Source organism: Manduca sexta, chromosome 18 (assembly GCF_014839805.1).
Source record: "Manduca sexta isolate Smith_Timp_Sample1 chromosome 18, JHU_Msex_v1.0, whole genome shotgun sequence".
Lineage (NCBI taxonomy): Eukaryota > Metazoa > Arthropoda > Insecta > Lepidoptera > Sphingidae > Manduca > Manduca sexta.
Genome location: NC_051132.1, coordinates 10,539,466 through 10,560,945, shown reverse-complemented (window position 1 = coordinate 10,560,945; position 21,480 = coordinate 10,539,466). Strand labels below are relative to the sequence as shown.

The 21,480-nt window shown below is 32.6% G+C and overlaps 1 protein-coding gene across 1 annotated transcript in view; it reads left to right on the top strand.

Annotated features, from left to right (window-relative positions):
- The window catches only part of LOC115439768 (pyruvate dehydrogenase (acetyl-transferring) kinase, mitochondrial), a 57,295-nt gene that overhangs the window by 19,675 nt on the left and 16,140 nt on the right, over nt 1-21,480 (top strand). Inside the window, exon 2 of the mRNA XM_030163751.2 lies at nt 12,899-12,956. Coding sequence (XP_030019611.1) covers nt 12,899-12,956 — 58 coding nt within the window. The remainder of the gene's footprint in view (nt 1-12,898; nt 12,957-21,480) is intronic.

Genomic DNA, 21,480 nt, shown 5'->3' with positions numbered 1-21,480 from the left:
AGCCCTCGACTATGCACGCGTCAATGACCTTTCCAGAAATAAAGTCCACCAAAGACTTCAATGTTTCCTTTATCGGGATAAAAATTACCCTTCACGTTAAGCGAGGACATGGAATGTGGTAATTTTGATCAGGGATTACTAAGTTTACTTTAAACAAACTTTTGTGTTCATGGCCACTATGGCCACTGAAAAGGAAATAGACGTGGTATTGGCGTTTGTCATTGTAATATTAGAATATATGAACATGTACATATAATTTCATTTACAATACATGATACAAACTTTCGCATTTATGATATTAAAAGGATCCGATCATGCTTCAGTAACAAAGGATCGCGAGTTCGTTGTCCGCTGCAGGAATGTTTCTGTAAACTGCAAATATTTGTTTCATATCAGGATCAATGCACCTTTGATTGCATTTTCTGAAACGAACACAAGCAGAAGTTTTGTTAAATTATTTTTATGCAGCTATGTTACTTGTTTTTATCTGTACAAAAAATATTTGCCTTATTTAAAAGACGTAACTATATCTTAATAACAATTATGAAACAAATATTATTAAGATCAATAATAAGCTAAGTTTATTTCGGAATTAGTTCAATGTCGGGAAACTTAATTAGGTCAAATTAAACTTCATGTTTCCTGTTATATTGCGGGAAACTTTATGTCATTGAGTATTCAGTTTGATTTGTAGCAGTTCAGTTGTTTCTCGAAATTAATAAAGGATTTAATAGACAGTTATGATATTACTTGTTATTTTAACAATGTAGCTAAGTAGAATATGATAGTAAGTTATCGATCTTTCCTAATTGATTATCGAATACCAATTAAAAGTAATTTAAGCTTTTGTTCGCGTTTGTTAAATTAATTCTTAACTTCAATAGTCCTACCATTGCTGTGTCAACTACTCAATAGTATAGAATGAATGATACAGCTCGTAGTTCATTTAGTAACACGCAAGGCGACCACCTTGTTCAATTGTTAGATTACTTGATTACAAAACTAATTTGCTTGATCACTTTATTAACGAGTGCACGTCTATCTCCAGGACGGTGTTCACGTGTATTATCACGCGGCAGGGCTCGGGCACATCTCATTAAGATAACCCACTCGGTCAGTGGTAGCACCTTAGACTACATATATAACATATTTGAACTAAGCGTCTCTTTGGCCTAGTGGCAGCAATATATATATTATATCGTCGGTTTACTGCCGGAACTCACTAATGGCAAAAAATCATCAAGTATTGTTTATAACGCTTTGAACATAATATAATATTCAACATACTCACTTGATTATAAGCATAAAAATATTCAAGAATATGATAGTGTTTTACTTTTTTTAACATAATTATATCTAAGAAAGATGATATAAGGAAAACAATATAACTAAAACTGGGTTAATTCATACTTTTGTATTGGTCAATTAATGAGTTCTTGCAGAAACCGTCGATATATTGGCTGAAGACCAGTATGTACTATGTCCGAATCCCAGCTCTTTGTGGTTAGGAAATTTGTATGGGCTTTTCTTAAATGATTTCTCTGAGGCTGGATACTTCAAAAAAGGTAGACATCAAATAAACGGCCATTATGCCTCGTAAAGTAATCAATACCGTTTTTACAATTTGCTTGAGAAAGGTGTGTCAAATCCACATAAGACTGGTATAAGGGCAAGTAGAAGAGGAGACTTGATTTCGGAAGACCTTAGAATAGTATGGATAGACCTATCGTTTATTATCACGACATAATTTGTTGTCTTTAAAGTGTTAAAAGAACAGTCATAACACACGCAACGTAAACAAACACGTTACATTCGGTTACGTGTGTTAAACGGTGACGTGTATTGAGGTTACTTATTATAACTAGTATTAGCACGCGTCTGGTAATTGTTTAATCTCGGACGCGTCATGTTGGTAAACAAGTTCTAATCCCGACTCGGAGGCGTATCCTTTGTGAATAGATTGTAATGGTTTGTCAAAATATTGGTAATACTTGTTTCACTTTTTAATATAAAGTCTTTGTCGCCCTAACTTCTTTATTTCCAAAATATTATTCGTTTTTCCTTAGCCCGTAATACGCTTTGTAGAAAGCTGGTAACAGACATAATGTGATAGCATAATCCATGTTTATTGATTATATTTGATATTATATGGGATTATAAACAAGGTTTCAGAGTGAGATCCATAAAAGTAAAATGTTTATAAAATAAATCGCATTTCTAAGATGTGATCCTCTTATCAACAGGCAACTGGCTAGCTCGTCGTGTTATTCAGACGTATAAACTAAATGCGGTGACGTGACAAGCGATAAAAAACCACAGATGTATCATAAATGGTCAATTTCACTATTAATGTAAGTTTATTGTTCAATATTTTCATTATACGAATAAGGCGAAACTATCGTAATGTTTCCATAATAAGCAATATTTTAAGTTAATATTTTTCGTTTAAAACGAATATCTTCAATAATATTTACCAAGTAGTTTCATTGTATATTTTTATAAGGCACGATTAAAAACGCAAACAATGTTTTGCAATCAAAACAACACATGGCCTTGTACTCCTAGTACGTAGACCGATAACAAAGAGTATAACGTTATTTTAGTCAAATTATATTTAAATAAATAAAGTAAATAAACTATTACACATAGTGCCTTTACATTTTATAATATTGAGTCACTGTTTTTTGTATTATTATCACTCAAATGATGGAGAATGAGACCAACGAACTTGAGAATGAAAATAAACATTTAGTGTAAGTTTAGAACGATACTTTCGGACGTTGCCATGGAAATTAGAAATTTCTAGAGCCTACGATATAAAAACGATGCCAACGAGGAAAACTCCACTACAAATTGGCATTAGAGTTTTAAACAAATTACAGGGTAACTATAATATGTTTATAAACCAGACGGTAGATGACAAAAATATCGAAAACTATAAGAGGTGCCGACGAATTGGCGCTTTGACAATGTTCCCGGTAAAAGCTGACGAAACTGATATTGCATCGGCCATGTTAGTCTTCTTTTCTTTATAATCTACCCTATTCATGCATCAGGTGATACAGAAATAAAATTAATTAAATAATATATTTAATAAACCCACCCTCCATTTGTCCTACTTTTGTTTCAAAGGCCACTGAGGTTGTCAGTACGAATGGAATTCTGGCAATTTTCTTTTGACCTTTTGCTTTATTAATTCTATGTATCTCGCCTGAGGGAGTTTTAATTAAATTACTTTCGTCTATATTAATACGTTTCAAAAGAAATTGTATTTGGCACAATTTCGAAAATATATGAAATACAATAGCAAAAATCATGTAATTCTAAGGTTTTGCATATAAAAAAAGTTTACTGGAGCTTGCCAAAACGGGTCGGTCCTTTTAAATGCAATACGGAGGCTTCGTGTGTTTAATATTCCGTTTCCAGATTGGCTGTTGGCCAAGGTGTGCTGGAAGTTGGAACCAGCGAGAGAGTTATCAACCCTTTAAAACACATCAATATACTAACTGTTGACTTTGTTTTGTGCCAAATTCCAATTACCTTTCTTGGTAAAATAACCTCTTTTGAACCTTGTTATTGAACACATGTGTGAAATCCGCGAACTAAAAATCTGGAATGAAGATTATAATCTTGTATCTGTCAAGCAAAAGGCACTTTTCGATGTCCTCAATGCAATATTTGAGGCGTATAAGGTGGTATTATCCTGTTCTTAATACGTTATTCTTATCATTGTTTGTAGTTTATGATATCTGCGACCACAGAAACGGATTGATACTCTTCGTCTGTAGAATTTAACTATTTTAGGTGTATGAAATTATATGGTATATTTATTTCCATGTAAATCAAAAATACTTTATTGTCTTACATTGACGCGTCAGGTTATGTTATTGTCGGATTATATTATAAATACGTGCTTTTCCACGTATATTATGTTTTGCGAACGCGGCTAAATACATTCGATACGTGTCCTTAATTTGTGTGACGCACTTTATAAATATAATGAACAGGTAGTTTCTGTATTGTGCAGGTAAAAAATATACATATGCAGCGTTATATGTGATGGTACCGTCAGAATTATAAACATTAAGGTTATGTGTGTTTTATTAAAACTATATTCAACTATTTTAATTCTACCTTCGTATTTTATTGTGAGAAACTTACTAAAAAAATACATGAATATACACATAATTTATTAAATGTTTAGAATTTTAAGTAATCATTATTGTCCGAATAAACAAAGAAAATAGTTTTGATGATACATACATATATGCATGATTCTTTGTATCATTGTTTTGCCACTGCCTGCACACAAGGTGAAGTGTTTGTTAATAAACACTTACGTACGACCCTGCAGGGCTTCGAACATGAGATAACTTCACACGTGTGAAAAGTGTTTCATTTAAATGAGTTTGTTTGTCTATTATTTAATAAATGAGTAGCAGTTCATTACAACGCAACATGGACAACAGAGGCAAAGGTGAATTTTTCCGAAAGGCAACCCGACACAACATATAGGTATTAATAAATAGGGTTTGCAAATCGTTCTGATGATAATTAGATTGTATAAAAATTGTACATAAAAGGAAGCCGATAGGAATTGGGTTATATGGATTATGGACCCGTCGCCACTGAAGGAAAATCAACAAAATAATGTCCTTCGGTCACAAACGTTATGCCTATTTACTAATGATACAGATCAATTCCAAAGCTCACAGGAAGAAGATACCTACTACAGTATTATTTATCTACAAAATCATTATACCATGACGTTTCTTTATTTTTATATTATGAAGGCTTGTCCTACCAAACAATCTTGGGTGTAATAAATTTATATGGAACACGTCATCATTAACCTTTTATTTATATTTTCGGATTATTTATGAACGAAAATGTATTTAAGGTCGTTTAAGTTTACAGCTTCTTAACCTCAATCCGAAATTTCATTTATGTTTTCACTGCTCTTTGCACATTCGAAATGATTGAAGGATGTTGTTATAAGTTTAGCAATTAAGTAATTCTTGGTATTTCGTTTTAATTTTGATACTGGGCGCAGTTATTTGATATCAAAAGCTAAAGATGTATAATATAACTAGCTTTTGCTTGCGGCTTCGCCCATGTGAAGGAATTTTCCGGGATAATTTTTTTTCCGACTTACTTGTTATGTATCGTTACATTGTGACCAAATTACACAAAATCATTATAAATTGTAGCCTATTTGTTTCTAATGTAAGACCAATAACTTGTAAGGTTTAATCCAAAACCGTTCATTAGTTTTATAGTGCAAGAGGAACAAACATATATCTATCCTCACAAACTTTCGCATTTATAATATTAGTAGGATTATCTCAGTACTGGTTTTGAAGTTCATAACATTTACATTTTAGTTCAGTAGTACAATATAGAGCTCTGTGTCGGCAACTCTTTAATGTACTGGAAACTTAACATCAAACAAAAGAAAGTTTACAAAATGTATTTTATATTACAACATTAAACGTATAATTATATACGCGTGGTTGTTTTCTCGATGTAAAATATTCCGTTTTATATCTATTTTCGTGACATATTTACTACGTTATAGTACAGTCTAGATAATCCAAATTAAAAACGAAATTTTCCACGGATGTTACTCGACGTCAGCCCACTGCGCGCTTTATAAATAGTTTTGTTACGTAGTGATTTTAATTATTATTATGCATCTATGATGTAGAAATTTTGGAATTCAGGTTTTATGTAAGTAAACTATTTGCCTTATTCAATTATGTAATTACATTGTGTGATAAATAAATAAGTACCGTCTACTGCAATGACGTGATTTAATCCTGAATTAAGTACTGTATGCCTTTCATTTAAATCATTAACAACTGTTTCACTACTTTCTGATTAAAGTAAAAATTATAATTTGAAAATCGAAGAATCAAAATACTGTTTAAAAAAATATAAAAACATTTATTAGTTACGTCCATAAAGATAACTTTATTAGAAATTTTTCGTTTTGCTGTTCTGAAATATTAAAAACAAAGACCTATGTCTAATATGATTAAAGCTTAAAATCTGTTGCAGATAAATTATCACACAACCCATCGCCGGCCTATAGTCTCACAAAATGAATGACCAAGTGTCATAATGTTTACATAGTAAAAATGCAAACATATTATTTTTCACATGACCTCGTTACATGAATTGTGGGTGTGTTTAGAGTTTAGACTTACATATTATATTATTTTGAGAAAAATCTATTGTAAAGCAATCAATCTAAAAGTAAACAAAACATAATGTAAAGGCATTGAATGTAATTTGTTTCTTTTTTGCAACTGAATGACGAGAGAAACATGTTCGTCAGAAACACGTCGGCAGTTTGAACTTTGAATTACCAAACTATCCTTACACATATATTTTATTATTCCTTATATTTTTTTTTTCACAATGATTCCACAAACTAATATTTATAGCAAATCTAGGTTTTTGAGTTGGGTTGGCGGAAGCGGGCGAACGTCTGCTATTTGATATGTACCTCGTCCCGTCGTCTTAGATATAAGGGGATGTACGATTCAACATCCAATATTTCATACAATGTAAATCTCACTATGTTTAGCAATTAATTATACTAGCTACGATGCTTTAGGAACACAATAATACTTAGCGACAGCAGACAAAGTTTCCACCCAAAGCAGAGACACAAACGATAACTACAAGTAAACAAAAATATTATTATACCCAGTATTTGTTATTAATACTCTATTTACCTCACTCATATACTTGGTTGTATTTGCTAGTAACTAAAACGACTTTGCCCTCACGACATCTAGACCCGAAACAAATATTTGTACATCACTAAACAAATACGAAGCAAGTTAAGGATAAATATTTGTAAAGAGATTATAACAATACCGACACTACTCACTAGATATAATTGAAGTAAAAAGTAATTAATTATTGAGGTTATAATTTATAACTCTTTGAGTCATTAGTTACGTGAAGATTTTTGTTTGATGTTAATAAATGGAAAAAGTAATTATTACATTTTCGTGTTATGAATGACATTGTAAAATTTTGATTTCTACAAAATTGAGTTTAAAACAGCTCATAAATAAATTACCTGTAAGCTCTATTACGATTTTAAGTAACCATTTTTCTTTCTTTTCATTTAAAACATTGGCGATTTTGTGTATAGATATTTAAAGCTTAGTTTAAATAAAAAAAATGGTCACAATTAGTTGGGATTTTAGCTTGAACAAGATTTTTAATAGTTATTAGTCAGATACGATATTCGACCAGGAAATTGACGTATACATATATCGTATTTAGTATTTACGTTGCTATAATAATTATTAGTAAATATTTTGCTAAGCAGTTCAGATCTATTTCAGTAATCTAACACAACAGGTGAAACTTAAAATTAGTACCGCATATATTTTTATAATATTTTATATATAAATTCCTGCGCGGCAGCCAAATTATCGACGCGGACTTTATCCGTCGCGTGCGCACGATCGCGTGTGACACTGACTGTATACAAGGACAAAACTGTTTATAAATACTGAAATAGGTTCAAAGTGCGATGTACTGTTTGGGCAACGAGTAACAAAGATCCAAACGTTCATCTCCTTTTTCCTTAAAGGAAGGAAAAGGATAGTTGCCGCTTTCAAATTACTGAATACTGGATATTAATGACTTATATAAGTTAATAATTATGTACGATGTAATGAAATGCATTAAAAATGAAAAGCAGCGATAACCTAGTTGGGAGTTGAACGGATTGTCGTGACCAATGTCCGCACATTCAAAACGCAAGAGAGCACCCCTGACTTTCTAAATTTATGTGAGTATAATTTGTAAATTATGGGTTGCTTTTACGGTGAAGGACAATATCGTGAGGAAACCTGTATACCTGAGAAATTCTCTTTAAGAATCACCAGGCGAGTGTGGTAAGGCGTAATCCCCCTTACTAGTAGAAAGGGCCCGTGCTCAGCCGTGGGATGGTATAATTGCAGGGGTGATAGAATTATTATGATAATGATGGGAAGACGAAAATAGCTGTGCGACCTATTTAATATTTTTACGGGATAATATTGTGCTTCGAGTTTTGGGACCAAGCAACTCTCAAACTTCGAAACTTTATGTTGCAACGCGTTCATAGTATTGGCGAGCTTGTAGTACGTAGTACACATATGTATGTATATGGATGCGAGCTTGTAACAGAATTCTTTTAAATTATATTTTACACCATTAATACGCGCGGTAAAAGAAAGATGCTATTTAACCTATAGTTGGACTTTGTACTAACTACTAAGTATCTACGGACAGTGTCGACTCACTCTTTGTTATGATTGTGGCTACAGTGTGACAAGGACAGAACACATTCTATTACTGGAGCCAAATATTTACCACCTCGGACTTTGGACGCCTCGTCAGCGTCAGTCGTGAATGACGTAGAAGTAGTTCAAGATAATTGGTAAAGTTCATGTTTTGGTTACTCACCAGAATATTCGCGTGTAATGTTGCACTGTGCTGTGCAAAATACGATTACCTTTAAATCAGGCAAAGATTTTTATTTATTTATTTATTTATACATATATTATAATATAGATATCTATAATAATATAGATGAATTGCTATTACTGTAGAAATTTTAATCTAAGTGTAGATCTTGCTGAATAGTGCATGATTGATTTTAAAATATTATGGAGCCATGCCAATAGACATTTCTACGAGGTTAATTAGTATTTGGTCAATGCGAATGGTGGTAGAAATTTTGCTTTTGCTGGTGGTAGGATATATTTATATCCGCTCGAATAGTGACCACCGTACACAAGGTGTTAAAACCCGCCGTAGGTGCCCGCGTAAGTGTGATGCGATCCGATGTATATCTGGTTTCGACAGACCGGCATAATAGTGCAGACTGCCGAGGAGTAATTACCTCGTCAGTCGATTTTCTAATAAACCCTTCTCTACTTACCATCAGGGGTCACTGTGCCGAGCCGGCATAAAAAAAAGTTTGAAATGAATTAAAATGCTAGTTATGTATTCTTGTAAGGAAGTTAATCCGTGGCCCTGTCTTTTTTGGTTTAAAACACTTTCCGACCACTTCAGAAACATGAAGTAAAATTACATTAATCTATTTTAACGTTTGTTGTCGACACAAAGATACATATTAAAGCCATATTTTTATTCACAATTAAAAACAACTAAAGATAATAACTTGTTACAAAACAGAACGACTGATTGTTATGCACATAATTTAACATGTATTTTATAAATTTCGACATATTTAGTTGGATACCAGCTTTTATAATGTTTTCATTAATGCTTAGTCATCTGTAAGGAAATCATTCAACATAATTTTCACGTGGGTGTATTATTCTGTCGCTTTACAAAGGATGCGAAAATTCGAAAACATTATACAAGTTTCAGCCGAGACATTTTAAGCAACACGGAAATAAGTTCAATAAAAAAATAAAAAAAGTAAATAAATGTGTGGTATGATATACGTGTGAAAGTTTCATCTCATATAACAGTCTTAACACTAAATGTAAGCTTATTTAAGCTGTAGTTTATTAGTACTTATACATACTATGATACCAGTGTGATAACAATATACATAACTATGATAGCTATTATGTTATGTATATTGTAGGTATACTTAAATAAAATTTAATAAAACAATACAATTAACTTTATAAAGTATGTATTTAAATTATATAAATAATACAACTAACATTTAGTTTAATTTGCATACAATAGGTAGTTAAGAAAGTAGATTAGACATGTAACGATGTGCTTATATTATATGTTAACATTTAACTTTATTTATTTAAAGCCGGTCTCATTTTAAATTATAATATTTATCTTGCAATTAAATTGAGAAAACAAAACATGGAATACTTTATTAGTCATGTGGAAAAATTAAAGGCGCTGTATATGTTAAATAAAACATAATTATTCGAACTATAAATTCATAACATTTTAACTAGCTACGTACGTACGTATATACTTAATTAAACTTGGAATTAACCAGCTTGGTTGATTTTAGGTAGGTTAAGACATCAAGGACGAATAGATGTTAAACTGGTATTAATATTAATTAAAAACCGCTAGTAATCATATTTCTTAGATCCTTTCTCACGGGGACATATCAACGGAACATATATACTTAGTATTGGACTTGTATAGTATTGACTAATAGGTATACCTTACAAGTAGGTACTACAAATAATATACCGTAGGTATAGTAGTTTACTTGTGAAATTACTAAGGATGTATTAGGTTGCATAATCGTGTTTTTTGCACAGCAGTGCCCCACCTCCGCAGCGTTATGTAACTCGAACCATCGTTAACATCGCAAACACTGGATTGCCTTGAGATGACGCGCGGTCATGTTGAGGCATATCAGGAGTTTTACAATTAGTCTAGAAAATATTTTTTTGAATCGTACAAAAGTAGGGTAGGCTATGATGTATGCTAGCCTATTATGACTTTTTTTTTTATTTTTTTTTGTTTCTAAAATTTGCCTATCACAAAATTCAAAGTTATTAGTCATAAAAATGTTGCCTGTACACTCGACCACTTGATGAAAACCGTATTATTTATTTCGCCTACAGCCTTTATTTTCTTCTAACAGGTTGTTGGCGTCCTTAAGTTTAATATAAATGTTGAAATTAAAATTCTCGAACAAGATTAGATATTGCGATAATGTAAACAATGCTATATCTATGTGACAAAAAATATATATACCAAGACAAAACATTCGTATTTTGTCGTGAATTGAACAAATAAGAGACATAGGCTGATTAATAATGTTTATTTACTGTATAGACTACATAACTACTACAAATCTATACATATTATAAAACAAAATCCCCTTTTCTGGTCTGTTTGTATGTCATCGATTTTCTCAAAATCTACTGAACGGATTTATATGAAATTTGGTATGGAGATAGCTTAAGATACTGGGAAGGTTGTAGGCTACTTTGTATCCCGAGAATATATACAGCGGGACTTTTATTCCGGAAAATTCTAGTATTTACTATTTGTATTTAATTTTATTTTCCGTAATGATTCATATGCATTACCATACACCAAGATACAATTAGCTCATAATGCATCGTCTACAACAGCGCAACGATAAAGTAATGATCATTAGCAAATCAATTATTAAATCCATGATAATGTTAATAATAACAGCCTTGATTTTTTTATAACTTTATCTGAACAGCTGGCAGCTCAACATCCCTCGCCCTCTGAACCAGCAAGGGGTTCCACTTACAGCTGGCAGTCTAATTTGCCAATGCTCGCTCTACCGAATTCCTTTGTAACGATATAATCATATGCGCTTAAGTTCGTTGGGGCATACAATACGAATTTGCAAATGAAATGGCATAATAAGAAATTATTGTATTCATATATATTTGACAAAATTCCAAGGAGTACCGGACTTAATCATCGCATTAAATAGAGATTGGTGCCCTAGGACGGGACATACTGCACTATTAAGACTTGTGCTGTTATTTTCTTTGGACGTAGAGTTCTTTTGAAAGTTAGTTTAAAAGTGTTACGGGTCGATATTAAAAGTAAGGTTATAAATTTCTACCCTAGGTTATCTTGTCTAATAGGCTCAAAGTTATAACCAATCGGCTTAATCTGAAGTCGGAAATTATGGCCCTAATACTTCTGATATGTGTAGTGTGTGATCAACTATATTCCTACTACGGCGTCACCCTCGTCGCAAATATTTATGTCACCTTAAAAGTATTTAAAATATCCTACAAGGCCATTGGAAATCAATATGTAAATAGTGACTCAATTTTGTTCATCACGAATGGGCCGGTTTGAGCTGGCTGGTAACAGTCTCCTAGAATAATAGTGTCAAACGGCTTACTGTTGCATTTCAATCGAGCCCATTCCTTCTAGAAAGTTGGCAATGCACTCAGAGCGCCAGAATTCCTCTGGCAGTGTGGGTGATCATGAGCGGTGGTTCAAATGAGTATTTTCTTTCTTTATGACAAGGAAATACACGTGTTTATCCGACATCAGCACATGGACGTAATTTGGTAATAACAAAAACAATTAAAATACTGATACATCTGATGTTCGGACATCCTTTAGTTTTATACTAATAACGGAGATCTATTATGTTCTAGAATAAATCATTGTATGATAGATATTGACAGCGGCTGTCGTTGATTCAATTTCATTCCGATGAACCTTGTTTTCCAGACCAGTGGATTGGATAACTTATGCGTTGTGGGTTATATAAAAGGGTTTATTGAACATCTGGGATCCAATATGAGTTGTTACAAAGTATTTATTGAGGGTTGTCTAACGCAACAAAAAATGTTTGGGAATTTTGAGATTTTGCTTGGTTGTGTCGGGCATTGATCATGAATATGCCAATCGTAGTTCGTTTTGTATTTTGACCATCGATCTACTTTAAACTTTACAATCACAATATTTTGATCTAGTTTAAAACAATTTTTTTTATTTTGACCATCTATGTATTTTTAACCTTACAATCCAAATATAATTTGATCCTAGTTTATCTTATGCCATTTTACTCCGACGACACTTATTCCTTTTTTTAAATCAATAGATCTACGTTTGTCTCGACGCGACGAAATGTAAGAATCAAATTAGGGCTCCCGTCTTAAAACAGACTAAATATAAGATAAATTTAACTAATTACAAGACATTATTGGTCGTCTAGTAGTCGAATTTCATATTTTTTACACTTTAAATATTCCATATCTCCTCAATCCACCATATTCACTATGTGTTTAAAAACGGTACAGTTTTCAGTTTTCACGTATTAATATATAGATATTATTAATATTATATAAATAACAATTATTGCCATAATTGGCTTGCATAATAATTTGACTAATCATATATTTGTTCTTTGCAGGTTTAAATGCGTGCGAAAGAAAATCTTTTCTCTTTCTCAGGAAGGAGCTGCCAGTAAGGTAATTAGCTGTTACGTTTCTAATTCTTCTTGTTTTATTTGAATATTATTAGCGTAAAACCTGTTGTATCATAATTGTTTATTAATTAGTTTTATCATAATAAACGCCGTTATTCATAACATAATAATCTTAACGTATATGTTAGCAATACAGACAATATGTGTGAATTAAATTACTAAGACGTTTATTAAAAAAATATTATCATAGACAAAATATAAATATAATGCTATGTAGATAATTATTGAAAATGATATGATGAATTTACAAGGTTATCTAAAGCTATAGGGGTTACATGACTAGATAGGATCGTATCGAATGCTAAAGTTACGCCAAAAACCCATAATAGTACATTTATAAATTTTCGAATTCATAACAAGAATGCATGGAGAACGAGAAATTAGATAAAATTTATAAATTAACTCAGGACATAAAAAAAATAAAAAGAAAAGAATAGCTATTCGTCTTTTATTGTTATTATAAATACTTATCTAGTAGTATTTTGATCCAAGCGTCCTCGTGTTTTAGGACCAAATCCGACACAGGGGTAATGGACACTTCTTTACTTGATACTGCGACATCAGGTCAAGGCTGCCATGAGTTTGAAATACCACCGAAGTAATATTACAATTTTAAATCAATCGAACCTGTGAAAGTGGGTCATTTCCCATCATGTTACTATCATTACAAGAACAAATTGTCAGATAAGAATATGCTATGTCGAAAAGAACAATGCTTCTTTGACCCATTAGATGCAAAACATAAACACGCAGATTACGTGTCCATGCGATAAACTTAGCAGAAACTAGTTTTTCTCGTTTACTCGCTCCTCATCATGAATGTTCTTGAAAAATAGCTTGGCTCTCGAACATTTATTATATTGTTGTTTTGAATTTTTTTATCCGAATCTCGTAGCAATCATAAAAGTTTCGATAAATGAGATTACACTTTACCGTTCAAGATTATGGTAACTATGGCCCTGTGTATTAGTATCGTACGATATTTATCTTTACGAATTAATTTTATATCGTTTTGAACTGTTTTTGTTACAGTAAACAGACTGTCATTTATCATTTGGTACTTTGCGAATGACATGTTTTTTTTTTCACGATAAATCATAATTAAAATATCGGTTTATGTCAATTTTGTCTGCCTATATCAATGATTAAAGAGTATAGAGGATGGGTAATATGGTCACGTGACATGCGGCACATTTAATGCATAAAATGGCGCCGACTCCGCCCCTTACAATAGTGATATGCTAGTACCGAAAATTTTGTATCGACATCGAAGAATTAAAAGAGAGACAAACAAGCCCAAAAAGATCAAATACGAAAAGGGTTAGGTTCTACCATAATATAAATATAACAAACCATAATATAAACAAACAAACTGAAACTGATTTATAAGTAACAATTGTTAAAGAAAGCAGTACCTGTTGTGACAAACATCCAGTTGTGTTTGATCTATATTTGTATGTTGCACTATTCCTTGCTAAAATTTAAGTTACAGATTAACATATTTACTTAATACATGATAAATGGAATAAGATAGCGTAGTCAGCAATTATTTGGTTGGTTTTATTTTATTTTATTATTATGCTCTTTGATCGAGAAACATAACCATGTTTCAGCAAACTAAAATCAATGGGCGTAAAGATGGTGGTTAAGATAATCAATTATAATAATTATTTGCAATAACAACAATATGATTATGTATCTATTTCCGTGCATGCAAAGGTTGCTCGAAACATAAGACCGCCAATTGTAAAAATATATCTTACATTTCATCTTTATGTTGTTTCTTTTATGTTTATCTATTCTTTTATGTAACAATTCTAATTTTATTCATAGCAATATATTAAAGTAATATTACTATTAGGTGAAGTATAATAATCATTACTATTTTACTTATCGGGAATATTGTTGGAAAACAGTTATCTTTACTCGCGTTAATTAAACGTGTGTTTTATGCATATCTTCTCAAAATGTAAAGAAATATGTATTTGGTGTAGGATTCCAATCACGTCGCTCAATATTCTCAATTCATTTTGCCTTGGTTTTAAAATTTTTGGTTATCTTAAAAAAATATTCTAATTTCACTTAGTTTGTCGTTCTGGATAATACAATATTGATGTGTGCTCTAACATTCTTTCAAAGACAAAAACCGTAACTGATAAACGGGCGTCTGTTAAAATATCGATATCAATAATTTCTCAACAAATCCACCCACCCATCCCTAAGCTCGTGTGTAAACAAACATAATGATTTTAATGTGTATAAATCACGCCTAAAAGGGTCCAAAGCTTAACAAACCAGATCCACATATCATTTTAATTGATAAAAACAAATCCAAAAAGTAAATATACAAAGATATTTGCTAATTTTCGGTAAAACAGTTACTAACCTATGAAAAGATATTTCGGGGTCTTTCTTGCGTGAATTCGATTTGCATCCTTTCACACAACACTGAGTCATTTTCGAAACTTAACAAATACACTAATAAACACACTGAACAATTGAGAATATGATTATATTACTTTAAATTCAATATTTATGAAGATTTGTTTACATCGTCTGACACTACATGTACTTGCTGACTCGCCTGCAACAAATGGCGTTTCTGCCGCAAGGCGGTCCCAGTGTGTTGAAGTAAACGAAATAGTCCCATATGCGAAGAAAGCAATTATTTTTGTCTTTTTGTTGCGTTCCAAATAAGCTTTGAGTAAAAGAGATAGACATATGTATTGACAATTCTGCGTCGATTTCCCTGACATAAATATAACTTATTCATATAGCTAATTTTTTAGGCCTGTCCTCTTTATATTTAGTCATTGGCTTATATAAAGGATTGTTATTGAAGTAAGAATTAATGCATTTTGTGGCGTATGTCACAGCACAGGCCTCATATCTCAAACCGTCTATTTTGAACTGTCATTTTACTGATATAATATAGAAAGATATATCGATGGATTAAAGTTAAGCCGCATCCATTGTTTTGTGTTGAATATCATCTTATCTAAGAGTTGTTGTATCTTATTTTTCTACCAAGTTACAGCCTCTATTTACGTTTATAGGTATTTCAATACTTTTGTATGTATTCAAATAATGAGCTCTGAATTTCACAATGTTGTGCACGAAAGTTAATGTGTCGCTAGGAAGTTACTTAGGATAAGTACGTAGAGTTATTGACCGCGTTTTTGTACACAAACTAGAGAAGCTGCTTGAACTACGAATAATTCTATAAAATAAATCTTCTATTTAGCCCACACGCTCATATTCATTTTTGTCTCGTGGGAAAGGTGGTAAAGTTAGTAAACAACTAGACTCGAAAGCAAAACAATTTGTTATCTTGGGCAAATATTTGCACCCACCGAGAATATAAAATGCGACCCACCGTATCAGAGATAGTTCTACGCTACTTCCTCCTAGACAGTTGAGGTGATCGTATTATCCGCAGATTATTCGCCGACTTTGCACGGCACGTGAAAAGGCTTTGATAATATTACGTATCACGATAAGATAGCCTCGTGATTTTGGGAAATTGTATAGGAGAGTTCACGTTTTTCTTGTAGATATGAATTAATGATGTAGAGACGGAGTAACGCGCTGGATGCAGGCCGCATCTAACAGGTTCTGGAATCTTTAGGGGAGGCAAATGTTCACCAGTGGCTAAAGAAAAGAAGGAGTAAGGAGACAATGACTTAACTGGTGTGGTTGCAACCGGCAATTGTTTGGTTCCGTCTAGTATCTGTCTTCCAGATCAAATTTTCTTAGATATACTACTATCTGTGACGTCATGTTATCCCACGTCGCGTCGGTGCCGCTGTTCTCTTGCCTTTTCTTACGATATATGCCAAAGAACGTATTGGGTTCCGAGGAAAGAGAAAAAAACACTTGAACATATTTAAACATACGAATCGAACTGCTACTTACACACTCCATTGGACTTTGGAGCGACTTTTAAAATGTAATGCGTAGGTTGCTACATAGTACCTGCAATAATATTGTACAATTTCTAAAATACGTTTTATCATATTTATGTCTATAAATAATATTTATTACAGTTCAATTCCAATATCATAAGAAGACAAACAACTAACTACAAGTTACACGTTTTTATATTATGTTTATGTAATGTTTTAATCAGTCATGACGCAATGAAACCCCGATGCCACGAATAATAAATTACTGGATTATATTAGTTGACGTTTGTATAGTGGCGACATCTGTTATTTGCGCAAATATTTAAAAATATATACATACAAGATTACCGTTCCGATTTTCCGACGTGATACAAATGTTTGCATGCAAGTCGAAAATGGTTTTAAAGATGTTTAAGGATATAGGCATAAAAAATAAAAATCGCAGTGTCGGATTTATTTAAATAAACATTATCTCATCTTTTTATTTACCCATAGACTTGAATAGTGCGTTCTTACAACACACAAGCAATGCATAATAATGTTGAGTCAATGACACTCAATTGTTTCAATGTCTGACTGTTTATCCTTATTGTTAGTACACTATCTAGTCTCATATTATGTTTACAAATTTAGTTGAGGCTCTAATTAGACAATGGTATTTAGCATAAGATTAGATTGCACCTGCAGGTCGTACACTGTAGGACGAAAAATATTTATTGTTATTCGTCATAGTAGTTAAATAAATATTAAACTACGCGCATAAAACGGATACTGCAGAAGGTCTTTGTTTGTCTTTTCCTATTACAGAGGTCGGTAACGCACAACTCCTCAAGTATAAAGGGTGCTTAATATTTACTAGAGTTTCGGCAGTGTTATCTCTTATCATCAGATGGCCCACTTGATCGTGGCCTCCAGTAAAACAATAACAAAAAGAACTATAATTAATACTTGCATTCAATGCATTGAACCTCGTGGGTGTTACATGAACTTTTCTTCTATATCCTTAAAAAGTTCAACTATAAATATAATATGTCAAGGCGCTTCCTTCTGTGTCACGAATCCCAAGGCGGTATGAGTGTATGTGACGCATTGTATGCACGCTGCGCGAGGGCGTCGCGACGCACATGTGTCCGCTTTATTGTTGTTTTATATTAGTCACGACTGTTATGATAAAGTTACTTTTTACAATCATAATAATTAATAGGAACGAACCTACTCGTCTACACGATAGTTAAAATAGCGAAATACTATATCCAGCGAAGGAAAAATCTATATGTACTAAATTAATATCTACCTAATTTTTATGTTTATTGTATAAGTTGTAATTGAGCGGTCCGAATAAAGGCATTATTTAAAAAGCCGGTTTTATCTGTTTACGTATAATTTTTTATAGCCCTAGATCAAGATAGTTTGGCTTCATCGCGGGTAGTTTCAAAAAGAGATGTAAATACCAGATACATATTATCGATTTATTCGTTTACTCCAAACTTTAAAAATAATTACAAGTTAACATTTATTTTATTAGTATAATTTATTTTGTAAAAGAATGCATAACAATCACACACAAAGAGAATATCCTATTGCAGTTTCAGTTGCGTCTATTCCGGTTGCACAACACACAACTATAATAAAAAGCGTTCTTGTTCAAAGTTCAAATGTTTCCCGAGCGGAAATGTTACCGGAGCCGGCACGGTCTCGAAGGCATCACTACAACCTACTCGGCTAACAGGGTCGTTAGTTATCAAGTTACTTGCAACAGGAGTTAGGACCATCGTGTTTTGTTTATTCACTAATGAGTAACGTAACTTGTTACGTTTTACGTTTATAAAATTAAATTACTAAAGAGGAGTGATTCCCGATTCCCGAAAAGCAGAATAACAAGGAGATATTGATCTTTAATAACTTCATAATACCATTATTTTGAAATTAAAAGCTTTAAAAGTAGAAGCTACCGCCAAAATCGTAATCTCAGAGCCCTTATGCTTTCATAGTCTTTGATGTGGTCATTAGCTATTGAATAGTCGTCCCTCCAACTTTGTCCAAAGTACACAGTTCTGGAAAACACGTTCAAAACGAAGTACATTTCCGTTCGAAAACAAAGTAACAAAGTTATTTTCCGTAGCGTGGGTTGGTGGGCGAAAATTAGTCACTTGTCTTAAACGGTTGGAGTAAGGGTAGGCCAAGGCTGCGGTGCTGAGTTCACTACGTAACTCCAATTTGTGGCATTTACGTTTGATTTACGATTACGACTGTTTCCCGACATTCACGCGTGGTGTCCATTAGACGGGTCACGTTTTTTTCATTGCTTTAACTGTTTTATCCCCTGTCTGTATGTGGCGATCTAGTTTTGCTTTATGTTCAATTATTACAGGTATTTTTTTACGTCAGAGTATTTTAATATATTAAAATTAAATATTATATTCTTAATCTAAGAGAGAGATGTTAGTTTTTACATGACTACATTAAAATTGGGTGTTAATAGGCACATATTAAAGCAAATGAGGACGTAAACAGGAACATAAAAATGATTATTATGTCCGTACATCTGAAGTGGAGTTATTGAAACAATTACATCTGTTTTACGCTTGGCTTGTAGTTTACCTGAGTTGCGTCTAGGCTGAATTTAGATTCTGAAATATGGCGTCGTAGAGATGTGTTTATGACTACAGCAATCCTTTCAAAACTCTTTGGATTGACTCCAGATAATATTAATATAATTTCTGTGTTTGACTTGTTTTGCATAAAACAAGTTATATTTGTGAATGGTGGAGTCGGTGATAGGGTAGGTTCAAACCGGGCTATTAACACTGTTTCTTCACAGAAGGTTCTTGATTTTGTGCTACCTTTGGCCAAGGTGAATTCCGGTTCCGATTCAAATTTTTTAGTGCCAGAGACCGTTCCTTCTTAGGACCTTTCTTTATTTACCCACAGCATTAAACCACATAACCGCACGTCAAAAGGATCTATTATATTCGATCGAGATGTTGTGAAATGTGGTCAGCGGTATGAAATTCAATCATCGAATATCGGTTACGTATTGGTCGGAAACACCGCGGGTTTTACGTGTAATTGTAGGACCGTATTATGTGGCGCCATCTGTTAATTGCGGCACAACAATCTCATGCCAATAATGACACATATGAATGATCCTTTCGTCGTTTTAATTTCATGTTATTTAAATATTTACTCGTTTACGCTTTTATATTTTAAAAGATGCTGAACATAAACGGATTATTGAAAATAAGTATGATTGTCATAATTCATAAAATATTAATTAATAAAAATCACTAAATATATTGCATATTTTATTAAAATACCACCATCCAGCGACAGACGTATAACCTACTCATTACACGTAATGGAATAAAATCAGTCTATTAATATTTTTAAATACTTGTATTAAAAATTCTATTTAAAGAACCCTTGTCTTTCTGAAGTCATGACACGTGTGACTTGTGAGATAGAGTGACGTAATTTAGGTATTATCTTTGTTAGTTACATCAAAAAATAAAAAGAAGCCGAACTAAAGACAAAAATATCATGTCTGACAGAAACGATACTGTTTCGAAGAAATAAAGATGTACTTTAATGTCCGCAAACAAATATATGCACATTGCATAGTAACGCGGTATGTATTATAGGTAATATATATAGGTAACATTCATATCGTTTCGACGCGATGCAACCTAAATTAAATAATTCATGCTGTTATCAATATGTAGGATAACATATTAACTAGAATTCACCAGCTATAGCCTGTTACAGTTATAACAAGCATTGGAGAATAGAAAAACAGCTTCTACGTTTAAGAGTTGAGATATAATACAGATAAGTTTTGATTACATTAGCATCTGTCCAGCCGGCCTAGCATGCGCATCACGAGATATCTCGATAACGAGAGTAGACAAATTGTCGATGTCGATTAATATCTCGTTTTCTCTAACATGCGCACCACGATCGACAAATTCCTCGTTGAAGACATAAGTTTACTCGTGAAGACAAACCGATGTTGCCCATTGAAATATATATTCTAAACATTTTATTTTCTAATATAGCTACAATGGTTTTAGTTCATTCAATTTTTATAGATCTATGATCCAATTAGGTTCTTTGACGTTTTATGTGACAGTTTATGTCATAACAAAGAGCATAATGTAAATAAAAACGTAAATAAGTAAACAAATTCAAAATTAATAATAATATTGTACAATATAATAAGGATTCTAACACAAAATAACAGCTCCGCCCTATTTTGGAGTACGAAGTAACAAGACACAAATCAAATAAAATCTAATAAGACAATTATTTGTACGAGTATATGGTGCCCAAGCCGGACTTTACCTCGGGTGACTACGCCCCGCCGTGAGAACGATGTACCATAATGCCTAATGGAATCAGTAGTGCAATCGGAAGGAGATGACTGTGGCTTTGGGCCTCACAAAACGCAATTGATGTAAGTATAGTGAAACAATAACTTTGCAGCCACAAAGCTCAAGTTTGTTCTTATTCGATGGTAATTGATGTTTTTAGTATTAGTGTTTATTAAAATATGAAGTAAGTATATATTTTTCTTTTGTTTTAGTTCCGTGAATCAAGTCCTCT